The following is a 24,831-nucleotide window of genomic DNA, read 5'->3' on the forward strand; positions in this document are numbered from 1 at the left end:
GACTTCGTCTTAACTTGATTATATAAGCTCACATTCCCCAGTTCTGTGGAGTTTGAATTTTATCTAGCCCTTCATACAGCTGCTGGCATCCCCCCAGCATGTGACTAGGTTCCAAGAGTGAGCATCTCAAGAAAAAACAAGGCATTTTTGTGACCTAACCTCATTTTCATTCTGTGTATGGAAGGACGGTGCCAAGACCTACCCAGGTTCAAGGGTCCCACCAAAACAGGGACCTGCTCCCTGGAGCAGCACACAACAATCCAAAGCAAGCACCTGCAGCCACTGAGGGCCCCAGTGGAGCAGCAGAGCAATACACGAAGCAGAACACTGTCCACACCCAGGCCTGCACATTGGTAACAATGTGCTCCAAGGGTGTGTCCACCACATTCAGCGATCGCCTTTGTCGGGGAGGGGCGCCGTGGGCAAGGCCATAGACGATGCCACAGAGTGGCAGGCGCTGTGCACCCACCATAAACCACTGTGAACTGAGGAGAGTAGTAAGCGCAGCTGTTCTTCCTTCACACAAGGATGCACTTGGAGGTGTGCGAAGTCAGATGTCCCTTCAGGGTTGATGCGAGCCCGGAGAGGGCTGAGTCAAGTACACAGTAAGTGAAAGACTGGAACCGTTCAGCGGTGCTCGGCAAAACACCGCTCGCCTCAGATTCCCTACTTGGTTATGATCTTTTTCTCAAAGTATAGAAATCTTTTCCCCAGTTAGGTCCCACTTGGCGTGGAGAGGTTCAGTTCAATTCAGTTCAGTCGCTCAGTCGTGTCCGACTCTTTGCGACCCCATGAATCACAGCACGCCAGGCCTCCCTGTCCATCACCAACTCCCGGAGTTCACTCAAACTCATGTCCATCGGGTCGGTGATGCCATCCAGCCACCTCATTCTCTGTCGTCCCCTTCTCCTCCCGCCCCCAATCCCTCCCAGCATCAGACTCTTTTCCAGTGAGTCAACTCGTCGCATGAGGTGGCCAAGGTTAGGGTCCCAGAAATCGCGGAGCCTTGCCTGCCCAGGAAGCGAACCCCCTCCGCCATCTTTCCTCCACACAGTCTTAACGGTGAGTTAGGCAGGAAAACCAGAATAAGGAAACTGGAAGCTGTGGCCCATCTGGGCCTGGATGCCTGGAATCTCTAATCGAGTCAAAGAGGCCCACGTTGCTGTTTTGTTTTTCCTTTTGGGAGGCGCGCACAAGGAACTTCCCCGCCCATGAATGGAATGGAATCCAGGGACCCCAGCAGCGGGAGCGCGGAGTCCTACCAAATGGACCACCGGGTTGCTGTTTTAAATCACACGGAAACGCACGTCTGGCGCCCCACTTCAGCGCCGGCCCCGCCCAGCCAGAGGGCGGCTCCGCCCTCTTCCCCTTGTCCGGTCATCCCCGTTAGGCAACGAGGAGGGTCCCGCCCCCTCGGGGTAACCCCGCCCTCAAGATTCGGCCCGGGACCCCGCCTTGCCAAAGAGGAGCCCCGGTACCTGCTTCCCTGGCGGCCTAGCGTTCCCAAGGGACCAGCTCTGGCGGTCTGCCCCCGCGGCCGTAGAGCGCCCCGTGCCAGCCTGGGGGTAGGGCCCACTGTGCACCGCTCACTCCGCCCCGCGGGCAGTCCAGGTGCGTTGTATTTGTGCTCCCCGGCCCCGACCAGGCCCCGCCCCGAGGAGACCCCGCCCAGAACGTCAGGGCCAAAGCCGAGGGGCGGAGCCGTCCCCTGCGGAAGCGCGCTGCTGCCTGCTAAGAAGCCCGAACCGAGCGGCAGGCGCTCGGCACCGCTGGGGGCAGATAGGTAGGGCGGTGGGCTGCTGGGCAAAAGCGGATTTCTGCTTGGGAAGGGAGACTCAGCTGGCACGAATCTCCAGGGAACAGGGTGCTGTGGACACCAGGGGCGCTCAGCTGGAGGTGTGGGGGCACTGTGGACGCAGGCGGGGACTCCGGAGGCGCGGAGCGCGCAGGGAGGGGCCTCTGGGTGCTGAAACCCTACTCCTGCCCGCCAGCATGGGCAGTAGCTCACTGTCCGAGGACTACCGCCTGTGCCTGGAGCGGGAACTGCGGCGCGGCCGCGCGGGCGTGTGCGGGGATCCATCGCTGCGGGCTGTGCTCTGGCACATCCTCGTGGAAGATTTCGACCTGCACGGGGCGCTGCAGGATGACGCGCTGGCACTGCTCACCGACGGCCTGTGGGGGCGCGCCGACCTGGCCCCCGCGCTGCGCGGCCTGGCCCGTGCCTTCGAGCTGCTGGAGTTGGCCGCCGTGCACCTGTACCTGCTGCCGTGGAGAAAGGAGTTCACCACCATCAAGGTAGGGCGCCGGGCCGCGTGGAGTTTCCTTGCCCCGGCTGCTGGGTGCTGGGCACCGCCCAGACGGGGGCTACCGTTGGGATGAGGGACTGCAGGTGTCCACAGAGCCAGATGGGTTTCAGAGTGCTCAGCGTGCCAGTGTCCTGAGCGTGCTGGAGCATCTCTTGGCCGAGGTTTCCGTTGGTACTCCTAGGGCTGAGAACACCTGTCTGGGTACCTGCCTTCTCAGGGGATCCTGCCTCTTAAAGCTTGTATCGCTGCCCTAAGAGCGGCTTTGTGGCCTATTACCATAGAAATCCTAGGGCAGATGCATGGGAAGGACTCGGCATTCCATGATCACCCTAATCCCTGCAGGATGTGAGCTGATCCTGTTTGTAGAGGAGGGCATGGGGTGGATGTATCTCCTATGAAGTAGGCAGGGGCTGGGGGTACCCCTGCATGCCCTAGGGGAGCTGGCCTAGACAAGAACCTAGCTCACCCCCCAGCCTGGGTAGAGGCTGTGCCCAGGGCCGGCCTGGCCCCTCCAGGTGAGCTGCCGGCAGGCAGGAGGGGTCAGGCTGCTTTGTGCTCCCGAGCTAATTCGGAAGAGTGGGAAGATAATGACGTCACTGGGCACGTGGGCGGCTGCCTCCGCTGGTTGTCATGGCAACAGCAGCCTCTCTCAGGGACAGTGAGCTCTGGAGCCCACCGCTCCACGGGACATCTGCTAGGGCTTTCGTTCATCCAGTCAAACCAGAGGGCAAAATCCAGCCCCACAGGGGCCAGGAGCAGGATGGGCAGGCCAGGTCTTGAGACGTTAACTGGCTTCACTGTTGAGCAAACCTGTATGGGATCTGCTGCTGCTTTCTTTTGGCTGTGGCTTGGGGCAAGAATCCATTTCTTCCTCTGGGAAGCAGACACAAGAATAGTCCAGCATAAGGTCCATTGTTGAGGGGTGAAGGCACAGCCCTGGGTATAATCTTACACACAGTAGCTCCCCCATGTGTGGCTCTAAGCAGAGCACTCACGGAGTCCCAGAGTCATAGACTTGCAGACACATGGGAGACACAAGATCACCATCCTAGGAAATTTTTAGATCCTCTGCAGTCTGGAGCCTCCAAAAACTACATATTCCATCCATCTGGTGGAAAGCTACACAGCCCTCTGTCCTAATGGAGAAAGCTCTCAGAAACTGAAAAAGTAGAGCTCAGAATAAAGTGTTTAGGTGGCTACCTGCTCAGAGAAGCAGAAAAACACCTCTATTTTTTGTGTGTTTGCATAACCAGACACTTAGCAGGTACACAGGAAACTAACTAGAGGAGCAAACCTCTACAGGTGACAGGAGGTGGAAGGGACTCAGGGCCGTGAGATTTCTCAGCATAGGGGCTCTTTAGTTTGTTCTATAATGCAGGTGAAATGTATCAGACTTTAAAAAAAAATTGTGACGCCTAGCGCTGCCTCAGCCAATAATATTAGAACCTCAGGGGTGACCCGAACATCTGTTTTTTTTTTTTTTGGCTGCACGGCTTGTGGCATACAAGTTTCTCAACCAGGGACTAAACCTCGTGCAGGGAGTAGAGGACATGAGATGGAGGCATCTCCTATGAAGTAGGCAGGGCCTGGGGGTACCCATGCCTGCCCTAGGGGAGCTGGCCTAGACAAAAACCTCGCTCACCCCCCCAGCCTGGGTAGAGGCTGTGTCCAGGGCTGCATCACCCGGAACTGAGCTCATCGGGTCTGCCGCCAACTGGCCCCCTCCCTTGCAGACGTTCTCCGGGGGCTACGTGCACGTGCTAAAGGGCGCACTCTCAGAGGACCTCCTCATCCAGAGCTTCCAGAAGATGGGCTACGTGCGCAGGGACGCCCACCGCCTCATGGTGGCTGCCCTGCCCCCTGCCCGCCAGCTGGTGCAGGTGGCCCTGGGCTGCTTCGCCCTGCGGCTGGAATGCGAGATCCTGGGTGAGGTGCTGGCGCAGCTGGGCACCAGCGTGCTGCCAGCTGAGGAGCTGCTGCAGGCGCGGCGGGCCAGCGTGGACGTGGCCTCCTGCGTGGCCTGGCTGCAGCAGCGACTGGCCCGTGAGGAAGAACCACCACCCCTGCCCCACAGTGGCTCCCCAACCGGGTGCCAGGCCCGGCTGGACCTGTACAGGGACGTGCAGGAGGATGAGGGCTCAGATGAGGCCAGCCTGTACGGGGGGCCCTCGCCCGGCCCCGACTCACCCGCCTCAGAACTGGCCTGCCGGCCTCGATTCTGGGAGCAGAGCGCCAGACTGTGGGGGGCGGGGGGCGGGCCATGGGAGCCAGCTGAGGCCAGCAGCCCCACCTCTGGAGCCTCTGAAGAGGAGGAGCCCCAGCCCGAAGCCTTCTCCTTCCTCTCACTGCGTAGAGAGCTGCTTAGTCGGCCTGGGGAACTGGCCCCTCCCCATGCCCCTAGGAGCCCTGAGCAGGCCAGCCCCCCACCCATCCCTGAGCCCCCTGGCTACCAGATGCATACTTGCCTGGCCCCGGGAGCCCTGCCTGCCCTCTGCTGCGACACGTGTCGCCAGCTGCACGCCGCCCACTGTGCCGCCCTTCCCAGCTGCCACCCTGGCCACAGCCTGCGCACCCTGCGTGGGAACAGCCAGCGGCGTCTGTGGCTGCAGCGAGCCCAGGTGGACGCCCTGCTCTACGACAGCCCCACGGCTGGGCCCTAGACCCACCTGGACGCAGGTCAAGGGCTCTCTGGAGAAACTCCGTGGTGCTTTTCTGGGGCTTGTCCCGCCTCAGGCCCCACCCACTGGCCACCCTGCTCCTCCTGCCATGTGGAGTCTCTGCCCTACCAGGTGAGGTGGGGACTCGCCCTCCATGGACAGCTCCCCGCTGGTCCCACCCCCCACTCTGGAAGGCAGGGTGGGAGACCTCAAAGGCTGCCCACCCCAGATCCAGGGGTAACGGCGCACAGATGCCAGCAGCCATCCCCAGCTCACTGGGCTGGGGGTGCTCTGCCCACCAGGATTCCTGGGGCAGGTGCCAGTCTTCTGTGTGGCCTCTGCTCAATGGTGCCCCCACCCCAGGCCGTCTGCCCCCCTCCCCCACACCTGTCATGCCACATAAATCACAACCTCCAAGTACATTAAAGAACACTGGCACCAATTGCGTCTGAGGAAAGCATTTATCTCTCGGACCACTCCCATTCCCCATGGGCCTCGGGGGGAGTGGGCACGGGGCACAGCCCAAGGTTCTCACTCTAGGGGTCTCAGAGCAGCTCAGACTCAGTCCACGTCTCCATCCCTCCTCCCCTCTCAGTCTGCCAGCCCCACCAGGGGGGTCACCTTGGCCTCTCCATTCCAGGCAGATCCTGGGGATCAACTAGGGACAAAAGTGACCATACGAGGTCTGAGGTCTGCTTGTCCCAAGCCAGCAACACCCGCTGAGACGGGCTCAGCCAGATTTCCTCCTGGGAACCAAGGGTCTGAGGCCTGGCCACAGGTGGGACCCAGCCCAGCCATGATGTGGCATCACAGCCCAGTGGGCCAGCCTCTGGGTGGCTGGGCCCTCAGAGTGTACCACTGGCATCACCCCCAAGGTCCACACTCTGCTGTCCCGGGGCAGAGGTGGGCAGGGGCACAGGAGGCGGCATGCTCAGCTGGAGTGCCTCCACCCATCAGGGTCTGCAGCGCCGGTTCTGGCTCTCAGTGCCCAAGGACGTGGCTGGGGTGGCACGCTTGTTACGGTGGTGGGGGAAGGTGGGCATGAGCTCTGGCTCACAGGCTGGGGGTGGGGGGAACGGACTACATCAGCCCTGAGTGAGGGAGGGGCCCCACACCACCCTCTGCTCCCCTCCTGAGCCTCCCTACGTGGCCCAAAACAGCCCCTACCCGCCTGGGCCCCACTGCCCATCTGCCTTAACCCCCACCCTACATAAGGGCCCCCAGCCGGGTGCCAGCAGGGAAGACTCACGCAGGGGCTTCTCCTTGAAGTAGGAGCTCTCCAGGCAGTCACCGGCCGTCGCCCTGGAGAAGAGACCTCGCTGTTCACAGGGCCCAGGCCAAGCCAGGCTCATCTCCTGCACAGCTGTCCCGCAGAGCCCCCCCCCAACCCCCGGTTCCCTTCCACACAACAGAAAGTTGGGTAAACCGACAGAACCCCACAAAGGCCGGCCTGACTCATGCATGTGTGGGGCCCTCTGAGCACCTTTTCTTAGGGTCGTACATGAAGAGGAGGTTCATCAGGCGCAAGCCAGCCTCCGAGAGCCACGGGAACTTATGCTTCAGGTTGTTGTAGGGCTGCTTCCGCAGGCTGTACTGGCTGGCCAGCGGCAGCTGAGAGAAGCCCTGTAGGGAGGGGCCAGTAAAGGCTGGTGGCCAGCAGGGGCAGGAGGGAGGAGGGCGGGGCTGGCACTCACCGGCCAGATGTTCTCACTGGGGGTTCCCAGCAGCTGCACGATCAGGTCCACCTGGTGGATCTCAGAAGTGCCAGGGAGAAGGGGCTTATGGGCCAGCAGCTCAGCCAGGATGCAGCCCACTGCCCTGCGGAGGAATGCAGAGTCTCCTCTCAGCTCCTTGGCTCCACCTGGACCAGTCCCCCAGCTGCTGGGGCGGAGGCTGGGGGCAAAGCTGGGAGGAGGTCATGATGGGATGACCAGTGGGGTCTCCAGCTGAGCCACGTGACCTGGCCTCAGCAGGCCTCTTATGGCCACAAGGGTAGGTCCTCAGTGATGGGGCTGTCTTCCTCTGCTTCTCAGGACCCCAGGCATAGGCCCATCTTCCCTGGGAGCTAGTGAGACCGCAGCCCCACAGCTTCCCGCCACCCCCCTCCCAGGTCCCACAAGACCACCCCACCATCTGAGAGGCCTGGGAGCAGCGTCCACCTCTCACCACATGTCGATGCTGGTGGTCTGCGTGGTGGTTCCCAGCAGCAGTTCAGGGGCTCGGTACCTGCGAACAGAAGCCCCTGCTTTGCATCTGGCAGTTCCTCTCCTCCAGCCTGGCCTCCACAGGGCACCCACCGGCCACCATCCTGCCCTGAGAGCCAAGATGGCCTGGGATGAGGGAGCATGAACCTCAGCTAAGGCTGTCCCTTCCACGAAAACTCGACAAACATGCTGCTATCACTGGATGGTCCCTGAGTACTGCAGTGTCCTTTGCTGGCTGGCCCTTCTACACAGGTCAGGGTGAGTGAAACACAGCAGAACGCAGCCTGCCCTAAACCACACCCTGTTTTGCTTTGAAATGTCAAGTGAGAAGTAACTGCAGACACCTGCACTGTTCCCACGCTCCAGTGGTGAAGCCACCTCCCCTATGAGCAGCTCAGAGCCAGCTGGGGGCGGGGCTGCCTCAGGACAGAACAGCACCCCATCTGGATGGGCAGGTCCCTCCCCGTGACTGCACTGCTCTTTCTTGGCAGCTGAAAGACCTCCAAGATTCTCTGGACAGTTCAGCATGACCCACCCACACCCACCCAAACTTCCTCTGGTCTCCAGAGACTTACCAGAGTGTGACCACCTTGGGAGTCATTGGCTTCACTGGGATGCCATAGGCCCGGGCCAGACCAAAATCCGCTGAGATGGAGGCAGAGGGACGGGAGGGAGAGAGAGTGTCACCCAGGAAAGGCTGACCACTGTCACCTCGAGCCGGTGTGAAGTGTGCAAGGAGCTTCTGGAGACCAACCTGCCACCCCAGTGCAGGGGCGCTCACGGACCCCATCATAGAGGCAGCACCTGCACCCACCTGTCTTCACGCAGCCCTTATCCGTCATGAGCAAGTTAGAGACCTTCAGATCCCTATGACAGAAAGAGAACACCAGTGGTTCCCAGAAGCTCGCATACAGGAACAAGGTTGTCACCGCTGCAGCAACACTCAGAACGCTTCCCCACACATCTCATCCTGTTTGCACTTTTTAGAAGGAGGAGCACAGGTAATGCAAGGCCATTCGGTAGCTGGAAACATGAGAGAGCTCTCAGTGACTTCCGGAGAGGTGGAGTCCTGCCCCTGGTCACCCCCAGGGCCGCACGAGCCACCCTGCACAGGGAGTCCAGGACCCTCCCCGGCCATCTTCCTGGCAGAGGGGAAAACAGGTACTATGCTGTCCCGCCCTCCCCTGGGACCAGTTAGAGGAGCTCCACTGCCTTGAGGCTGCTCCACTCCCCTGCATGTTGGTCAGTCTGGCGGTCACCCCGCCCCCAACCCACAAGCCCCGCCCACCTGTGGATGATGAAGTTCCGGTGCAGGTACTGGAGGCCCCGGAGCACCTGCAGCACGATGCACTTGACCTGCAGAGGGCCAGGAGGCCTGCTTTTGGCACAATGTGCCTAACAAGGGCTTGGGAAGCCCCCCACCAGAGCTCCCCACCCCCGGCCACCCCAGCCCCTGCCTCCAACCTGGGCCTCAGAGAAGGGTGTGGGCATGTTCTCCAGAAGGCTGGCCAGGTCTTGCTCACAGTAACCCATCACCAGGAAGATGCTAAAGTAAGAGGGAGAAACGCATGCCACCTCCCACCTCCTCCCAGGTGAGCCAAGGGACCCTCCTGGGCAGCAGGAAGGGAAGCAGGGAGGGGGCTGGGCAGGGCCTAATGTGGGGGCAGCAAGCAGACCGCTCACCTCTCCAGGTGATTCCCCACAACCACCTCCTTCAGCTCCACAATGTTGGGATGGCGGAGGCGAAGCAGCAGTGTGATCTCTCGAAGACTGCTGATGGGGACCCCTGCAACCAGCCTGGCCTTGGTGACCCCACCTCTGCAGCTGGCCCAGGCTCAGTGACCCCACCCATGCAGACAGGGACCCCTGACAGCCAGCTGCCTCAGTGACTCCCAGCCCTACCCGGCAGAACTCTGCCTGCTACTTTAAGGAGAGACAAGGCCATCCAAACCAGCACCTTTAACCCTCTCCTCCATCAAATACAAGCAGCTCTCTGTACTGACCACTGTGTATGGCAGCCAGCCCCCAGTGAGCATAGCACAGCCCTGCCTGCACAGGGGGCCAAGGGGCGGTCAGCAGCACACAGGGGCTACCTGCCCAGTCTTCAGTGGGAAAGCCCTGGGAAGGGTGACGCTGAGCTGAGACAGAAGAGGAAGCAGAGTCAGCCAGCAGGAAGGAGAGGACAGCTGAAGGAGATGAACTGCACACGGCTCAGGGGAACTGAGGCTAGGGTGTGGAGGAGGGGTGACGAGCTGGAGAAGTCCAGGGGAGACAGGCATGGCCAGACTGCAGCCCCCTAGAGACCAGCCTCCTGTGACCATCATGCAGGCGCCACTCAGGGAGCTCCGGCAACTTACATCTTTCTATCCCCTCCCACTTGAGTGCAAGTGGTGCAGCGGCCCCTCCCAGCTCACCATCCTTCTCCTTGTCCATCCGCACTTTCTTCAGGGCGACAATCTCATCCGTGTGGGTATCCCGGGCCCGATCTGGAAGGGAAGCGCCTCCACAGTAGGATCCAGGCCCACCCCCTGCCCTCCTGCCACGTGGGGGCACCCTTGCTCTTCTTCCTTGACTGCTGGTACCCTGTGCAAGCAATACTCCAATGCTGGGAAACAGGTGCTCCCTGGGGAGTCCTCTGGTTTGAGCAGATAGTGGGCCCCCGGCTAGAAGAGTCTCCCTGAACGTTTCCTTCTTAGAGCCAGAGTGCAGACCACTGCTTTGTGTTCTGTGGTTTCTGTATTCTAACAGCAAATAATGTCCTTATCGTGAAAAAAGCAGCCTTATCTTTTTGAAGCTGATCACCAGAGCACTGTGGGGATCTGTGCAGCTTCCACACCCGCGGCAGGGTGATGCTCACCGACACCCCAGTGGCTGTGGCTGCACCCCTGGCCACTGGCCACGGTACTACACTTGATGGTGTGATAGCACCCTCCACTCACAGGGACACATGAACAACCTCAGTGCCGAGGGTGAGGGGTGATCCCAGATCAGGGATCTGAAATCCCACAGGCTGAGCAGCGTGACCATAAATAAATAAATAAAGCTCTGGACATGAAAAAGCTTGAAGACCTTCACAAAGATGCTTCCATTCACTCAGTCGTGGTATGAAATCGACAGCAATTATACCAAGGATTAAAGGTCACCTGCACTCTTCTTCCATCCCTGACACAGCTGCTGCCAGGACAGTCCCTGGGTCCCAGGCCTGCTGCTGTAACCACTCACATACAATGCCGTAAGTGCCTTCCCCAATGCGATTCAGCTTCTCAAACTCCTTCACGCTCCGGCACCGTCCCAGCTGAAAGAGAGAGGTGCTGGCAGAGAGGGGATCTGGCAGCTAAGGGAACCAGAGATGGATACTGACATGTAAGCTGTTCCAGAGAGCCAGCACCTGTCCTGGGCACCAAACAGAGGGGTGACCACAGGGCTTGCAGGCGAGAAAACGGGGTGATGATACTGGGCAGACACTTTGAAAGTGAAATCAAAGTCGGTCCAACCACTCCCTTTCAAACCCATGGTCCAGATGTGTGCTGCCTAAAAAGAGTAACTACCAGCCACATTTGGTTAAAATTGACTAAAATGAAACTAAAAGTTCATTTCTTCAGTTGCATGAGCCATGTGAAGTGTTCGATGGCCCCATGCAGTTCATGGTGACCACAGTGGACAATTCAGAAGACAGAACATTTCCATCATCACAGAAAGTCCACTTGAGCAGCAATGGTCTGAACTATGCTCTGGGCAATTCCCTGGTGGTCTGGTGGTTATAACTCTGTACTTTCAATGCCGAGGATTAGGGCTGATCCCAAATCAGGGATCTGAAATCCCACAGACTGAGCAGTGTGACCATAAATAAATAAACAAAGCTCTGGACATGAAAAAGCTTGAAGACCTTCACAAAGCATCTACCAAACACAGTGGCAGAAACTGTCTCCACCATCCAAACATTACTTCTTCCTCTGTGTTATGAAACAATGCCGGGGGATCATGGCAACCCAGATGGTGGCCCGAGTTCCCAGTCTCCCTTGCAGCTAGGTGTAACCATGTGACTAAATTCTGGCCAGTGCGATGTGTACAGAGGGACAAGCACCAATTCCTGATCAAAGGAAGCCAGTTGCCCTTCACTCCTTTCTGCCTCCTGAGGCAGGCTAGGATTTGGTAGAGCAAAAAGAGACAACCTGAGTGCCTGGCACACCTGTGTGATGTTAGGGGCACCAGAAATAAAAGTCCTGTCCTTAAAGCACTGTATTTTGGGGTCTCCAAGTTCTAGGAGAGCCTGTACCCTAACACACCTTCATCTGTAGCACTTCCCTGTGGGTCAGACGACATGTGGCAAGTTTCCGGTTCTAAACTGCCCCTCTCTTGACTCTCTCTCTGCCTCTATTTACCTTGCCCTCCATCTCGGGAAACCAAGTCAGGGTCACCTGGCTCCGAATGAACGTCTTCCCTCATCCCATCCCAACCTAACTGCAGAACCCCTGGTGCTTCCTGTACACACTGCATTTCGCGGGATTTTGCTCCTGCTGCTCCCTAGGTCTAGCAAGCTCACCTGCCTCCTCATCTCTGCATTCAAAACGCAGTCACACTTCCCCGCCCAGAAGAAATGCTGCCCCTTCTCAAAACTGCTTCCTGAGCCCCAGCTGAAAACATTTCTTTCTCTGCAAAATCCCCTGACGCTTTGGTCTTGCAGCACTTACTATGGTGCACTTTGCACTGCCCTCGTCTAGGTATGCTTTAACTGAGAGCAGCTGCTGCGTTTCGGTGAACAACGCCGGGGGGACCGCTCAAGGCTGGCTCCTGCACTCACTCATAGTCTGTTACCGTTCTTACTGGACACTGACGCGGCCTCGCACAGCACCAGCAAGTAGTCAGAACAACCCGCCACCAGGGATCACACCTGTCCCTGCACCAGCCGTCTACCTTAGTAAAACCACTCGAAGCCGCTAAGCTTCACCCTTCTCACCTCTACGAGGGGTCCTCCAAAGGACTAAGTGACAGTGACACACGGAGAGGCCCCGCACTGAGCAAGGCACAAGCGGAGCTGCCGGGTCACAGACGGGGCCCCGCCCAGTGCACCCACAGGCTGGTAGGAGACACGCCTCCAACACTTCCCACGACTATTCTCCCCTGACACGAAGCGCCGGTCCCGGACGCAAAACTAAGAAACGCCCGCGCTGCAGCGCTCTCTTGACGAGGAGGCCGGCGACCTGAGAGCTGGCCAGTCCCTGGCGCGGACGCCACCCCCGAGGACCTCTGGGGTTGCCATTCCCGCTGCTGCCGGAAACGTGGCGCTTTAGCGCGACGCTGAGGGCCCTAGTACGTTTCAGCCCCGCCCTGCCGCTAGCGAGGACAGAGCGACCAGAACAGGCCCTCCTCGTACCCTGTGCTCCGGAGGCACCGTGAAGAAGCCTTCCTTACGGACACACTTCAGACGGATCTGCTCAGGCTCCGGCTCCCCCATTCCGAGATCAGCCCCTCGAGCTTCCCATCTGCGCAGGCGCAAACGAGGGTTCCTCTGCGCAGGCGCATGGCCTACTTCCGGGGCGTCCCCTCCTTAGCAACAGTTACCAAGGAAACCTCCCCAAGATCCCAGAGAACCTCAGTTTCTACGAAGCGCTCAGACTACCAAGATCCTAGCTTTACTTAGTTTTAAGTACGGTGGCTCAGACCGTAAAGAATCTGCCTGCCATGCAGGAGACCCTGGTTCGGTCCCTGGGTTGGGAACATCCCCCGGAGAAGGATATGCCAACCCGCTCCAGTACACGTGACTGCGCTGGCGTGCTGGGTAATGGCCACCGGATGAGAAGGAGGTCTGGGGTTGCAATGGGTCCCGGGGGTGCGGGGTGGGGGGCCTTGAGGGGGCGGGAATCTGTGGTGTCCTCCCGGCAGTGGGAGCTGTGCTTTAGAACTCTCCCTTGGAGCACTAGAGGGCCAACCCGGAGCCACGAAGGGAAAGGCTTGGCAGAGCCAGGGGGATTGAGAGTAGAGGGCGCGTCTGAGAGATGCGGAAAGAACTGACCGCTGCGACGGACGGACTTTGGGACCAATGGGTCCCCTAACACATCCATGTTGAGCACCCACTACGTGCTTGCCCGTGTCCGAGTCTGCCCTAGGGCACCGTACATTCTCACTGGAAGCAATAAATAAGGTAAGTCACGTACATGGCCTGCTCAGGAGGAACTACACCGTAAATGCTAAAATACTACTATTGTAAGTGAAGGACATTTGATAATTATGAAAGAAATAATGAGTCAAAATGATTTAAACTAGTTACCACATTCACGTCATTCTGGTTGTTTTTGAATTCTGATAAGCTAAACATAGCTAATAAAGTCTGACACTGTTTCCACTGTTTTTCCATCTATTTCCCATGAAGTGATGGGACCAGATGCCATGATCTTTGTTTTCTGAATGTTGATCTTCAAGCCAACCTTTTCACTCTCCTCTTTCACTTTCATCAAGAGGCTTTTGAGTTCCTCTTCACTTTCTGCCATAAGGGTAGTGTCATATGCATATCATGGCATCTGGTCCCATCACTTCATGGGAAATAGATGGAAAAACAGTGGAAACAGTGTCAGACTTTATTTTTTGGGGCTCCAAAATCACTGCAGATGCTGATTGCAGCCAGGAAATTAAAAGACGCTTACTCCTTGGAAGGAAAGTTATGACCAACCTTGATAGTATATTAAAAAGCAGAGACATTACTTTGCCAACAAAGGTCCGTCTACTCAAGGCTATGGTCTTTCCCGTGGTCATGTATGGATGTGAGAGTTGGACTGTGAAGAAAGCTGATCGCCGAAGAATTGATGCTTTTGAACTGTGGTGTTGGAGAAGACTCTTGAGAGTCCTTTGTACCGCAAGGAGATCCAACCAGTCCATTCTAAGGGAGATCGATCCTGGGTGTTCATTGGAAGGACTGATGCTAAAGCTGAAACTGCAATACTTTGGCCACCTCATGCGACGAGTTGACTCACTGGAAAAGACTCTGATGCTGGGAAAGGTTGGGGGCGGGAGGAGAAGGGGACGACCGAGAATGAGATGGCTGGATGGTATAACCGACTCTGTCGACATGAGTTTGAGTGAACTCGGAGTTGGTGATGGATAGGGAGGCCTGGCATACTGTGATTCATGGGGTCGCGGAGAGTCGGACACGACTGAGCGACTGAACTGAACTGAACTGAAACATAGCTAATAATGAGATTAGAATTAATGCCATAGTAAATATAGCTTTGGAGGCTTCCCAGGTGGCTCAGCGGATGTGCCAATGCAGGGATGCAGGTTCAATCCCTGGGTTAGAAAGATCCTTGGAGAAGGAGATGGCAAACCACCCCAGTATTCTTGCCTGGGAAATCCCATGGACAGAAGAACCTGGTGGGCTACAGTCCTTGGGGTCACAAAAGAGTTGGACACAACCAACTAAACAAGTTTCTGGATTATTTGCTTGAGATGCTTAGGGCAGGGGTAGGAGGGCAATTTCTAGGTCAAATGATAGAAATGCAACAGTTACTAGAAATTTTATGGAGGAGGAGCATGCTGACCCTCTGTGATCAAATTCACCTTTGTATGGGCTTTATCTTTCTGTATATTTATTCGTGGCAGTCAGACTGCATAAATAAATGTACTAAATAAATACAAATGAGTATATTGACAATGTGTTAGTAAACAATGTCAATATGAGATGTCTTTTCCTGGTTATATCAAAATTCATTGACTGGAAGTCACTTGTACTATTTACTACTAAAAAGATATGATCCTTCTCAACAGACCAAGACCCCCTGTATGCAGCCTGCTGATCATTCCAGGAATGAAGAAAGCTGACACACACTGTCACCAGACTAAACATGTGAGTTCAGACAGGACAGGACACTCTCCAGCCAACCCGGAGAAGAGTAGACGCTGACCCAAGGGCTGTACCTGAGGCTGTGAGTCCCCGAATGGCCCCTCCCCACCGGAAGCCCTCAAACACAGCCAGAAAGAGGGGAAGTTGTCAGCTCAACTCACCTTCCCCCCGGGGTGGCTCTGACAGAGCCAGTGTTCCAAGTGCTGGGGCTGCATCCACATTCTCCACATCACGTGGTACTCAAGCTAAGAGCCCTTCTCTGTTCTGGGTCCTGACACCTCAGAGTCCCACCTTTGGTTCCGGGTGGCTACACCTCCTTCACTTCCACTGCTGGGTGCTTGTGCCATGCCCCTTTGGTCCTGAACAGGAAGGGTTCAGTTCAGAACTGCAAGAGATGCTGCCTGCTACCTCTCCATCAAGATGTGCAGCCAGCCAGTTCCAGCAAGGCTAATCTCATGATCACCCCACGTTCACTCCTGGAGCCAGAATCACTCGTGCCCTCTGCCAAGCTGCCTGCCAGTCTCGAAGAGCTGGGGGAACCTTGCTGACTGAAGGGGCACCTGCAGGTTTTCACAGGATGGGGTGGCCCTTCTGCCATCACCACTGAGACACTGCACAGGGAGGGACCACGGCTGCTGGGGTGCCTGTTTATTCTGTGGTCTGTATGTTATAGGCGTCTACTGTGCTGGGGTTTCTGTGTCGGGAGTAGGGACCCTGCTCAGCCTGTTCCCGAATGGTTCTCTGCTCCTGCATTCCCATGGAACCATAGCTGATCACAGTCTCTTTTGAGGGTGTGGTGATGATGATCTGTGGGATGTCAAACTTCTTTTCTGGATTTACATCACGTTTCTCTAGAAGAAAGAAAACATCCAAGCATTTCATAAGTCTGTGGGGAAAAAAAAAAAACTAAAAGGGCCAGAGCAAAGCAATTAGGTTTGTGGCTCAGGAAAAGAAATGAGCAAGGTTGAAAGCAGTCAGAACCCTAAGTGAACATTCCAAAGCTTATACCAAGCAACAACTCAGACACGCAGGTGGTGAATCCTGGAGGCGCCCCCTTCATGAGGAGAACAGGAGAGGCACCCCCACCATCCTGTGGAGAGCCTGAGCTGTGGGGTGGCCCAGAGACAGATGCAGGAGGGATACCTGGAAGAGGCAGGGTCTGCCCCACAAGTGAAGGTTCAGACAGTTTCCACAGGATTCTAAACGGGGTGGAAGTTCTCCGTACAGAACATCATCAGTGGGGGTGCTATAGAGCTGGGGGCCACAGTGTTTCCTCAAACTCGTTACAGTCTCCAGGAATGCACAGGGCATGTGAACCACTACCAAATGCTACAAGCTTAAATGCAGAAACTCCTTACTGCTCCCACCGTTCACCTCCTGGCTTGCTTCCTGGGGGTCACCGGTTTGGGGCTTCTCCACTTGGGCCTCTGTTCAGCCCTACAGAGAGGTCTGTGTGTCCCGTGTGCACACATGTGTCCTGAACAGAATTAGAAGACATCGTTACCTGCCTGTTTCCTCACTTAACACCTGGAGGAGGAGCAGCAGCCCATTCTGCGCCAGACATTGCTCTGAGCCCTGGAATAGCAACCTGCACATTTCTGAGGTGGGTCCTTTTAACACCTACATCTTACAAAAGGAACTGAGGCACAGAGGCAGTGCTGTCACCTGCCCAGGGCTGGCAGCCAAGGAAGATGCTGCCGCCCTGACATCCAGTGCCACACGCACAGCTTCCATGGTTCTAACCACAGCCGAGGGGCCCACGCCTGCACTCGGCACAAGAGTATCCTTTCTTCTCCTTTTTATCATAAGTCAATGTGCATTTCATCGTATTTTGAATTAAAATTAAGATGATTTCTTCATATCAATTTACACCAGCTTTTTTACATATTGTGGTTTAGTTGCTAAGTCGTGTCCAACTCTTGCAATGCTATGGACTGTAACTCGCCAGGCTCCTCTGTCCATGAGATTCTCCAGGCAAGTATACTGGAGTGGGTTGCCATTTCCTTTTCCAGGGGATCTTCCCAACCCAGGAATTGAATTTGCCTTTTATTGCTGGCAGATTCTTTACCAACTGAGCTATGTTACATATTAAGACTACTTAAAAATATTTACTTAAAAACATTTCACTTAAAAATAATCCACATTGGTTAAAAGCTGCATATGGAATGCTGTTTCTTGCAGACACTTCACACACACTTGCTGCTGGAACCACACACTGAGTCTTGCAGTGACTACAGGCAAGCCTGGAGTTCACTGTGGGGGCCATCATGCTGTAACAGCTCCCTTTGATGAATATAACTTAGCTTAGTTCCAGTTTCTTTGTTTAAACTATGCTGCAATGAACATTCTTGCATTTATGTACTTACAGACTTTTGGAGGTTTACCTGTCGGGTAAGTTACTAGGAAAACGTTGGCAAATATTGTCAAATTGCTTTCCGTAAAGATTATATTAATTTGTATTTTCGCTAAGAGATTATCACCAGGGACTTTTCTCCATGTGCGCGCCTGCTTCTTTCATTTTTCTAAACCTTTTCCAAGGCTACAGTGACAGTGGAAGTGCTGACTCCGCCCCCACTGGTCGCCAGCCAGCTGCCCTGAGCTTCCTCCCCTCCAGCCCACACGGCGAGGCTGGGCATCTCTTCACTCAACCATGGGCCTCCCCTGTATCTTCCTGTGAATGAATGTCATTCTGTACTTTCTACTTTTACCTTTTTCTTTTTTTGTGAACTTTTTTTTATATTTGGGAAATTCACCGTTAGGGATTTATGAAATATGTTACAGATAGCTCCTGGCTTTTTATTATAGCTTCCTTCTGCAACAGATTCATCCATCTGTTCCTTAATGGCTTGTAGAGTTTGTCAAACTGGAAAAGGCACCCCCTGGCTCCAAACTTGTAAAAACCATTCACTCGTTTCCTTTTCATACTTATTTTATACTTGTTTTCTTAGTTGTCTAGTGAGATTACCTATCTCCCCACCACCACCACCATCTTTACCACAGCACCTCTTGGGGCCCCACTGGAACACGGTGGACACTGTGTTCATCACTGTGAGTTCATCACTGTGAGACACGTTCACACGTCAGAGGGTTCTATCTGTTCTATCCACTTTTCCAGATGCCTCCTACCATCCCTACATTGTTACTCTTTCACATGACCTTTGGAGTAATTTGGTTCTGTTCTCAAAATGACCTGTGCTCTTTTGCTTGTGTCACACTGACTTGCTAGAATAAGGGAGAATTAACACTGTTATGCTGCTGAGGTTTCTAACCCAAAACAAGACTCCTTGCATCTTCCTCAGAGTTTTAAAGCTTCATTTAGATACACAAATCTTTTTTACAGTTCTTAATGCACACGGCCTGTACTATTTTTCAGTTACTGCCTGCAAGTTACATTTTAGTGGCCAACGTAAAACAGCACACACATCACCACGGGCTCCATTGGGTCTGGAGTTGTGTCCTCATCTGAACCTGGAGACCTTCCACAGCCACTCAGGTTGTAGGCAGAATTCATTTCTTTGTGGGCCAAGGACAAAGCACTGTCTCCCTGCTGGCTGGCGACTCTCAAACCACAGGAGCTGACTGCTTCACAGCCACCTCTCTGATGTTTTCACCTTTTCCAAAGGCTTCTCTGATGAGCTCAGGAATGCTCCAGAAAAGCTCCATTTGGGTTAAGTCAATACCAAAGGTTACTAACCTGTCCCTGGAAGCCTCCCCCATCCTTCTCACAGGGATGACCACACATAAGGGCAGGGGCTCCTACAGCCTTGTTCACAGAACTGTGATCTGGGGGCCTCCAAACGCCACCTCCCACGTTACCAGATGCCTTCAGTCTGACTTCCACCCACAGCGTGTCTGGGCTCTGGACCTGTCATGTGTTATTCTTTGACCTCTTGTTGTAAATATTTTTTAAGCTTACCATTATTTGTTTTACATTTGTTTATAGAGGGCTGGGGAGATGTTTTACTTTTTAATGTACTCAAATCCTTCAATATTATCTGTAATGTCTTTGCTCTGATGTTTAGAAAGATGTTGCCAACTGAGGAATCAGAATAAAATGTACATCTTATTTTTTGCAGTCACCTTTATTTTTTTCCAGCAAGGAAATTTTTTTTTAGATGACCACACACTGTCATCTGGAAGATGGTACTAGTTGTTTTTTTCCTTTCCCCTTTGAGTTGCCTGTATCAGTTTATAGTCTACCTTTTAAAAATTTTAAGTAGAGTTGATGTACATGTAGTCACTTTTTATATTCACTCAGCCCATCTGGAATTTTTCACAGCATACAGCACGTTACAGTCTACCTTACATTTTCTCTTAAAATGTTAAGGAGTCTTCCTAGCACAGTTTATCATACAAGCCTTCCTTTTCCCACCTGATTTTGGTGCTTTATCATACTCTAATTATATATAGATGTAGTGACATCGATACATACACAGTCACTCTTGTCCCTGTTTCCCATTTCACTGACCTGCTCTTCTTATATGGTAGCCATGTTATTTTAATTATTATAACTTTTGATGTCTTTTAAAACATGTTACTTTGTCAATATCAATTCACAGAAAGCTGCACAAGTAGCCCAGAGAGCTCCCTGCTCCCCTGTCAACTGCCCTCAGTGGCAGCACCCCAGGTGACTCACCTCAGGCAGCAGAACATATGCTCACCTCAGGTGACGACAGCAGAACAAGGCTGACTGCGGTGCAGCGAGTGTTCTGAGCCATGTGATCACCTGTAACTGCTACCAGATCCAGACACAGGACAAGGCCCGTCTTCCTGCCACACTTCAGTCACACCCCACCGCCCCCAAACACAACCCCAACCCCTGGCAGTCCCTAGTCTATCCTCATCACTATCATTTTGTCATTGGAGAATGTTCAGTTCAGTTCAGTTCAGTCGCTCAGTCATGTCCGATTCTTTGCAACCCCATGAATCGCAGCACGCCAGGCCTCCCTGTCCATCACCAACTCCCAGAGTTCACTCAAACTCATGTCCATCAAGTTGGTGATGCCATCCAGCCATCTCATTCTCTGTCGTCCCCTTCTCCTCCAGCCCTCAATCCTTCCCAGCATCAGAGTCTTTTGCAGTGAGTCAACTCGTCGCATGAGGTGGCCAAAGTATTGCAGTTTCAGCTTTAGCATCAGTCCTTCCAATGAACACCCAGGATTGATCTCCTTTAGAATGGACTGGTTGGATCTCCTTGCAGTCCAAGGGACTCTCAAGAGTCTTCTCCAGCACCACAGTTCAGAAGCATCAATTCTTCAATGATCAGCTTTCTTCACAGTCCAACTCACATCCATACATGACCACTGGAAAAACCATAGCCTTGACTAGACAGACCTTTGTTGGCAAAGTAATGTCTCTGTTTTTAAAATCATGCAGCATGTAAATTTTTGGAAACTGGTTTTTCACATTTTAATAGTTGATAATACAATACAGTATTTCTATCAGATAAGGATTTTTTTTAGCATAACCACAATGGCACTGTCACATCTAAGGATATTATCATCTAATACCCAGTTTGATCATCTCAAGAATAGCTTAGCCCAGATCCAAACACTGCTTTCTGTTACTGCTGTGGACTGAAAGTCGGTGTTCCCCTCCCCATAAATCATATGTGGAAGGCCTGATTCTTGATGTGATGGTATTTGGAAGTGGGGCTTTGGGAATTAGGGTTAGGTGAGGTCATGAAGGTGGAGCCCTCAGGAAGGGATGAGGAGGAGGAGGGGACCACAACCTTCTTCCTCTGCCCACGTGAGGACACAGCCATCAGATAGCTGTCTGGGATCCTCACGGGAACAGCCAGATAGGGAGGGGTCTCCCCAGATTCCAGTATGATGAGAAATGAGGCCTGTGGTTTAAAATGAGGTCTGCTGCTTTTTCCCCCTGGGTATGTGGCAACTTAGTTCCCTAAGAAGGGATCGAACCCACTCCGCATGCAGTGAATTGTGGACTCAACCACTGATCTCCAAGCAAGTCCCTACCCCATGGTGTTTGTGATGGCCACCTCCTTTTCTTCAAGTCATTTATTTATAGAAAAGTTGGGTGTTTTTTTTTTTCAGAAGATTTTGCAGCATTTTGAAACTGGCTAACTGCCAACTTGTGGTGCCTTAGTCTCTAAAATGTATGTTTGTGGGTTTTTAATGCAAAATTTGAAGTACAGACTGAAGCAGCAAGAAGCACAGTACAATACATCTGCATCACCAGCTGCCACAACTGCAAACCCCAGTCACACCTGGCCTCCACTGCAGCACTTACTTACCTGCGTTCTGCTTACTACACTGCTGGGTAGCAACTCAGCCTGACCTCAGCAGCTGGAAATAAGCACTTTCTCACCATCTTATGGGTCAGGAATTCAGCAAAGGCTCAGTTGGACAGTTATCACTGTGGTTTCCCAGGGTCTACAGTCAAATGCCCTCTGAAGGCTCAACTGGGCTGGCCACGGCGGACACCCACTCACCAGGCTGCTAGGTGCTGTGCAGCATCTCAGCTGCAGTCACTGTAGGTTCTTCACTTACATGCCCAGCACCCGGGTGGGACGGGCTATGCGACTGCTGCTCCCCCATGGCCTCCCCAGTGGCCAGTGCAGCACAGCCAGCACCCAGGTGAGCCTGCCAGACCCTGCCACCCTTCACCACCCACTGCCTGGAAGTCACCTCAGCCGCTCTACTGGTTACAAGACAATGTCAGACCCACAAGGTTTAGAGAGGGGATGGAGACCCCCCAGGTGGGAAAAGCCTTGAGATCACATCACAGAACCTGCGGGGAGGGAGGGAAGCAGCACCTGTGAAAACATGTGCACTCCTTCACCTAGCAATCCAGCACATCCATTTACACTCAGAATATTGGGGGTGCAGCTCGAAGAGACAAGGACTCGTGTATTCCATTCCATGTTCTCTGAGGCATACTTCACATCAGACACAATGCACAGTTCTTAAGTGTTCAGCTGCAGTTTCCCACGTCCAAACAAGATGCAGAACTTTCCAGCATCCCACAAAGCTCCCATGGGCCCTGTTCCAGTCAGCACAGCTCCCCTGACCCTAGCCCAGCAATCATTCAACAGTAGTAAAGCCCACTTTATTAATTGTATAATACACAGAATTTTTTATTTGTTGAACTCATTATTTCTCTAAAGCTTTTATGGTATTAGGTTAACTTTCATTTTTTCAAATATAATAGGGAAATTCCTCAGCTTTAAAACTCGAATGTTGGGACTTCACTAGTGGTCCAGTGGTTAAGACTCTGCGCTCCCAAGGCAGAGGCCCAGGTTCCATCCCTGGTCAGGGAACTAGATCCCATGTGCTACAACTAAACATCTCACATGCCACAGCTAAGACCTAGAGCAGCCAAATAAATGAATGCTGCTGCTGCTGCTGCTGCTAAGTCGCTTCAGTCGTGTCCGACTCTGTGCGACCCCATAGATGGCAGCCCACCAGGCTCCCCGGTCCCTGGGATTCTCCAGGCAAGAACACTGGAGTGGGTTGCCATTTCCTTCTCCAATGTGTGAAAGTGAAAAGTGAAAGTGAAGTCGCTCAGTCATCTGACTAGTTGTGACCCCATGGACTGCAGCCTACCAGGCTCCTCCGTCCATGGGATTTTCTAGGCAAGAGTACTGGAGTGGCTTGCCATTGCCTTCTCCCAAATAAATGAATAAATAAAAACGTATTTTTAAAATAAAGAATGTGAATGAGAAGATGCCCCTGCCCTTCTCGAGGTGGTCCTCCTAGCAAACCAGGCATCTGTCCTCACTCCTGGTTCCCACTAAGGCCATCAAGTCCAGAGGCTGGTCTCATTCAATAGTGTTCCCTGGGTTTACTCCACCTCTCTGCAGTGTTCAACACTGCCAACAAGTTCTTTCCTACCAACTTGATTCAGTATAATGTAAAACCCATGAAACTTACCTGTGTAAAGCATGCAATTCAATGGAATTTAGTAAACTTTCAAAGTTGGGCACCCATTGACTGAGTTTTTAAGTGTATTTCCATCATTCTCCGAAGAGCCCTTGTGCCCACCCTTGGCCCAGGCTCCTTCCATATGGAGTTGGCTTTCCTGAACTCTTCTTGTAAGCAAAGCAGGACCTTGCCTGGCTTCTTTCACTCGCATCTGCTCTGGGGAGTGCTCCCCACGACAGCGTGTGCCAGGGGTGTGTTCCTTGTGACAGCACCCTTCACCTACTTTCTGGGAACTCCATCCTCATTCTGCCCCTGAAGTGAGGAAGTGAGGGTGTGACACACATGACCACACCTTTCCTTGCAGGTCCAGCCCGTCCTGGAGAGCTGGGCACGCAGGCCTTTGGGGGACGGTTCCCCTGCTAATATGAAGCAAGATAACACCTCTCACAAATGAGACATAGTCTGTGTGCGTGCCAATGAAACCTGTCCAGCCCTCCACGGACCATAGACGCTGAGGGTGGCCAAGGGTGAACACACAATCCTGGATGCTGCTATGCCCAGGGCCCAGCCTCTGATCTCTCCTATACTTGGAAGACACTGAGACCCTCGGTAGTAAAGCTCTTCTGTGACCAGCGGCCAAAAGCTTCCTGACATACTGGCAGCAATTTTCCAAACTTCCCCCTAGGCCTCTGGCCCTTCCTGCATTATATAAGAGCTCGTGAATTGGAATTTGAAGTTCAGGCCTCGCTCCCAGGACCAGCGTGCTCCTCTCAAGCAGTTTCCTGCCCTTGATGACCCCAAAGGGGCCTCTGTGTGAAGCTCCGTCCCCAGTTTCTCTCTCCTCCTGTCCTTCCTTGTTGGATGCACTGGCCATCCATTCTCATGGTCACCAAAGCCCACCTGGCTCCTCTCTTTGCCCCCACATCCTGTCAGACAGCAATTCCCCCTGCCACAGCCCTACTACTTCCTACTTCCCTGCTCCCCCTCACCAAGGTAGCTGCTCAGGCTCCAGTCTGTGGAATGTGGAGGGAGTGGCAGTGGGGCCAAAGGTGTGCAGCCCTCGTGAGGACTGCAGGCTGGTTTGGGTCTGCACATGGCTTGGCCCTCCTTGCTGTGTGTTATCCAGCTACCACTTGAAAACTTAAAACCAATTACATTAAACTTAAATGCAAACTTATTACATTTTTCACCGAGAACTCTCATATTTACCTCCTAGATAAAGGTCCCCTAACTTTCTCCATCATCAGGGCAAACCCTGCTACTAGCACCCCAACGCAGGCTCCTGTGCGCCCCATCCTCAAATACACATCTGATTCCGGGAGTGTCCTACCTCCCACTTCAGATGAAGGCCACTGCCGCTTAGCCGCCCCTTTCTCCTCACGGAAGCTCTCCGCAGGCTTGGTTTCTGAAGGCTTCTTGGACTCTTGTGAAGGTCTATCCACCCGCCTCTCCTCAGCCTTTGAGACTAAGTAACTGCGCCGGGTCTTTGACTCCTCATCTGAAAATACATGTGCAATTAACTGGACCTATTTTACTGAGTCTGGGCAATGGACCCCCTCCTTCAGTTGCCTGCTCTGTTCGGAATGAAATAAGATAGCTTGAAAGACTTGGGGCACTCCATTTCCCTACAGGTGGATACTTCCCCGGATGAAAAGGTCCCCGAGGCACCGTCCTCAAAGAGGACCCGGCGCCGGACGATTTACGGGGGCGGGGCCGTGCCGGGAAGACCGCGGACCACCGGCCCTTTACCTTTCCCCAGTTTGCGTTTGCTTTTGGAAAGGCCCATAGGTGAGCCCACCGCCCCAGGCCCCCACCAGCATCAGTCCCTGCCCCTGCACCTCAGGGTGCCCACTGACTCACAGACGCCCAACAGCCGCCACCCAAGCCCGCGCGGTCACCACGGCAACACCACCGCCCGCGGGACCAGCCCGTACTCTCGCGAGA

At 54.0% G+C, this 24,831-nt stretch overlaps 4 protein-coding genes across 5 annotated transcripts in view; 1 reads left to right on the plus strand and 3 right to left on the minus strand.

Moving 5' to 3' along the window:
• Positions 1–1,614, minus strand: part of ZNF276 (zinc finger protein 276) — a 31,869-nt gene extending 30,255 nt beyond the window's left edge. The window contains exon 1 of the mRNA XM_055412910.2: positions 1,479–1,614. The gene's annotated coding sequence lies outside the window, so the exon portion shown is untranslated. The remainder of the gene's footprint in view (positions 1–1,478) is intronic.
• A 39-nt stretch (positions 1,615–1,653) lies between these two features.
• Positions 1,654–5,405, plus strand: SPATA2L (spermatogenesis associated 2 like). Its single transcript, XM_055412912.2, has 3 exons — positions 1,654–1,783; positions 1,992–2,295; positions 4,040–5,405. The coding sequence occupies exons 2-3, from the start codon at positions 1,993–1,995 to the stop codon at positions 4,964–4,966; spliced, it is 1,230 nt and encodes a 409-aa protein (XP_055268887.1). The 5' UTR covers positions 1,654–1,783; position 1,992; the 3' UTR covers positions 4,967–5,405.
• CDK10 (cyclin dependent kinase 10) lies at positions 5,406–12,697 on the minus strand. Of its 2 annotated transcripts, XM_055412915.2 has the most exons (13): positions 12,542–12,697; positions 10,390–10,462; positions 9,582–9,653; positions 8,851–8,953; positions 8,632–8,713; positions 8,456–8,523; positions 7,982–8,034; positions 7,743–7,812; positions 7,130–7,189; positions 6,658–6,781; positions 6,447–6,586; positions 6,213–6,265; positions 5,406–6,023 (listed from the first exon to the last, which is right to left on the minus strand). In XM_055412915.2, the coding sequence occupies exons 1-13, from the start codon at positions 12,620–12,622 to the stop codon at positions 5,917–5,919; spliced, it is 1,086 nt and encodes a 361-aa protein (XP_055268890.1). In that variant the 5' UTR covers positions 12,623–12,697; the 3' UTR covers positions 5,406–5,916. The 2 variants fall into 2 exon arrangements, with proteins under 2 accessions (XP_055268890.1, XP_055268891.1); XM_055412916.2 differs by lacking the exon at positions 10,390–10,462 and having other exon boundaries at positions 12,542–12,657.
• A 2,230-nt stretch (positions 12,698–14,927) lies between these two features.
• SPATA33 (spermatogenesis associated 33) lies at positions 14,928–24,673 on the minus strand. Its single transcript, XM_055412918.2, has 3 exons — positions 24,637–24,673; positions 24,218–24,385; positions 14,928–15,852 (listed from the first exon to the last, which is right to left on the minus strand). Exons 1-3 carry the CDS (start codon positions 24,671–24,673, stop codon positions 15,650–15,652), a joined length of 408 nt encoding a protein of 135 aa, XP_055268893.1. The 3' UTR covers positions 14,928–15,649.
• Between the last annotated feature and the right edge of the window lie 158 nt (positions 24,674–24,831).

The sequence above is a fragment of the Moschus berezovskii genome, chromosome 22 (genome assembly GCF_049115385.1).
Source record: "Moschus berezovskii isolate FMDL1 chromosome 22, NW_MosBer_1.0, whole genome shotgun sequence".
Taxonomy (NCBI): Eukaryota; Metazoa; Chordata; class Mammalia; order Artiodactyla; family Moschidae; genus Moschus; species Moschus berezovskii.

Bases quoted from the DNA above. Each gene is read 5' to 3' on its own strand.
- CDK10 (XM_055412915.2), bottom strand. From the start codon at position 12,622: ATGGGGGAGCCGGAGCCTGAGCAGATCCGTCTGAAGTGTGTCCGTAAG. The intron at 8,954-9,581 runs GTGAGCTGGGAG...GGCTGGTTGCAG, and splicing joins GATGGACAAGGAGAAGGATG to GGGTCCCCATCAGCAGTCTT. The intron at 6,266-6,446 runs GTGCTCAGAGGG...TCTCTTCTCCAG, and splicing joins ATGTACGACCCTAAGAAAAG to GGCGACGGCCGGTGACTGCC.
- SPATA33 (XM_055412918.2), bottom strand. From the start codon at position 24,673: ATGGGCCTTTCCAAAAGCAAACGCAAACTGGGGAAAG. The intron at 24,386-24,636 runs GTAAAGGGCCGG...ATGTATTTTCAG, and splicing joins CAAACGCAAACTGGGGAAAG to ATGAGGAGTCAAAGACCCGG. The intron at 15,853-24,217 runs GTAGGACACTCC...TCTTTCTTCTAG, and splicing joins GCCTTCATCTGAAGTGGGAG to AGAAACGTGATGTAAATCCA.
- SPATA2L (XM_055412912.2), top strand. From the start codon at position 1,993: ATGGGCAGTAGCTCACTGTCCGAGGACTACCGCCTGTGCCTGGAGCGG. The intron at 2,296-4,039 runs GTAGGGCGCCGG...CCTCCCTTGCAG, and splicing joins AGGAGTTCACCACCATCAAG to ACGTTCTCCGGGGGCTACGT.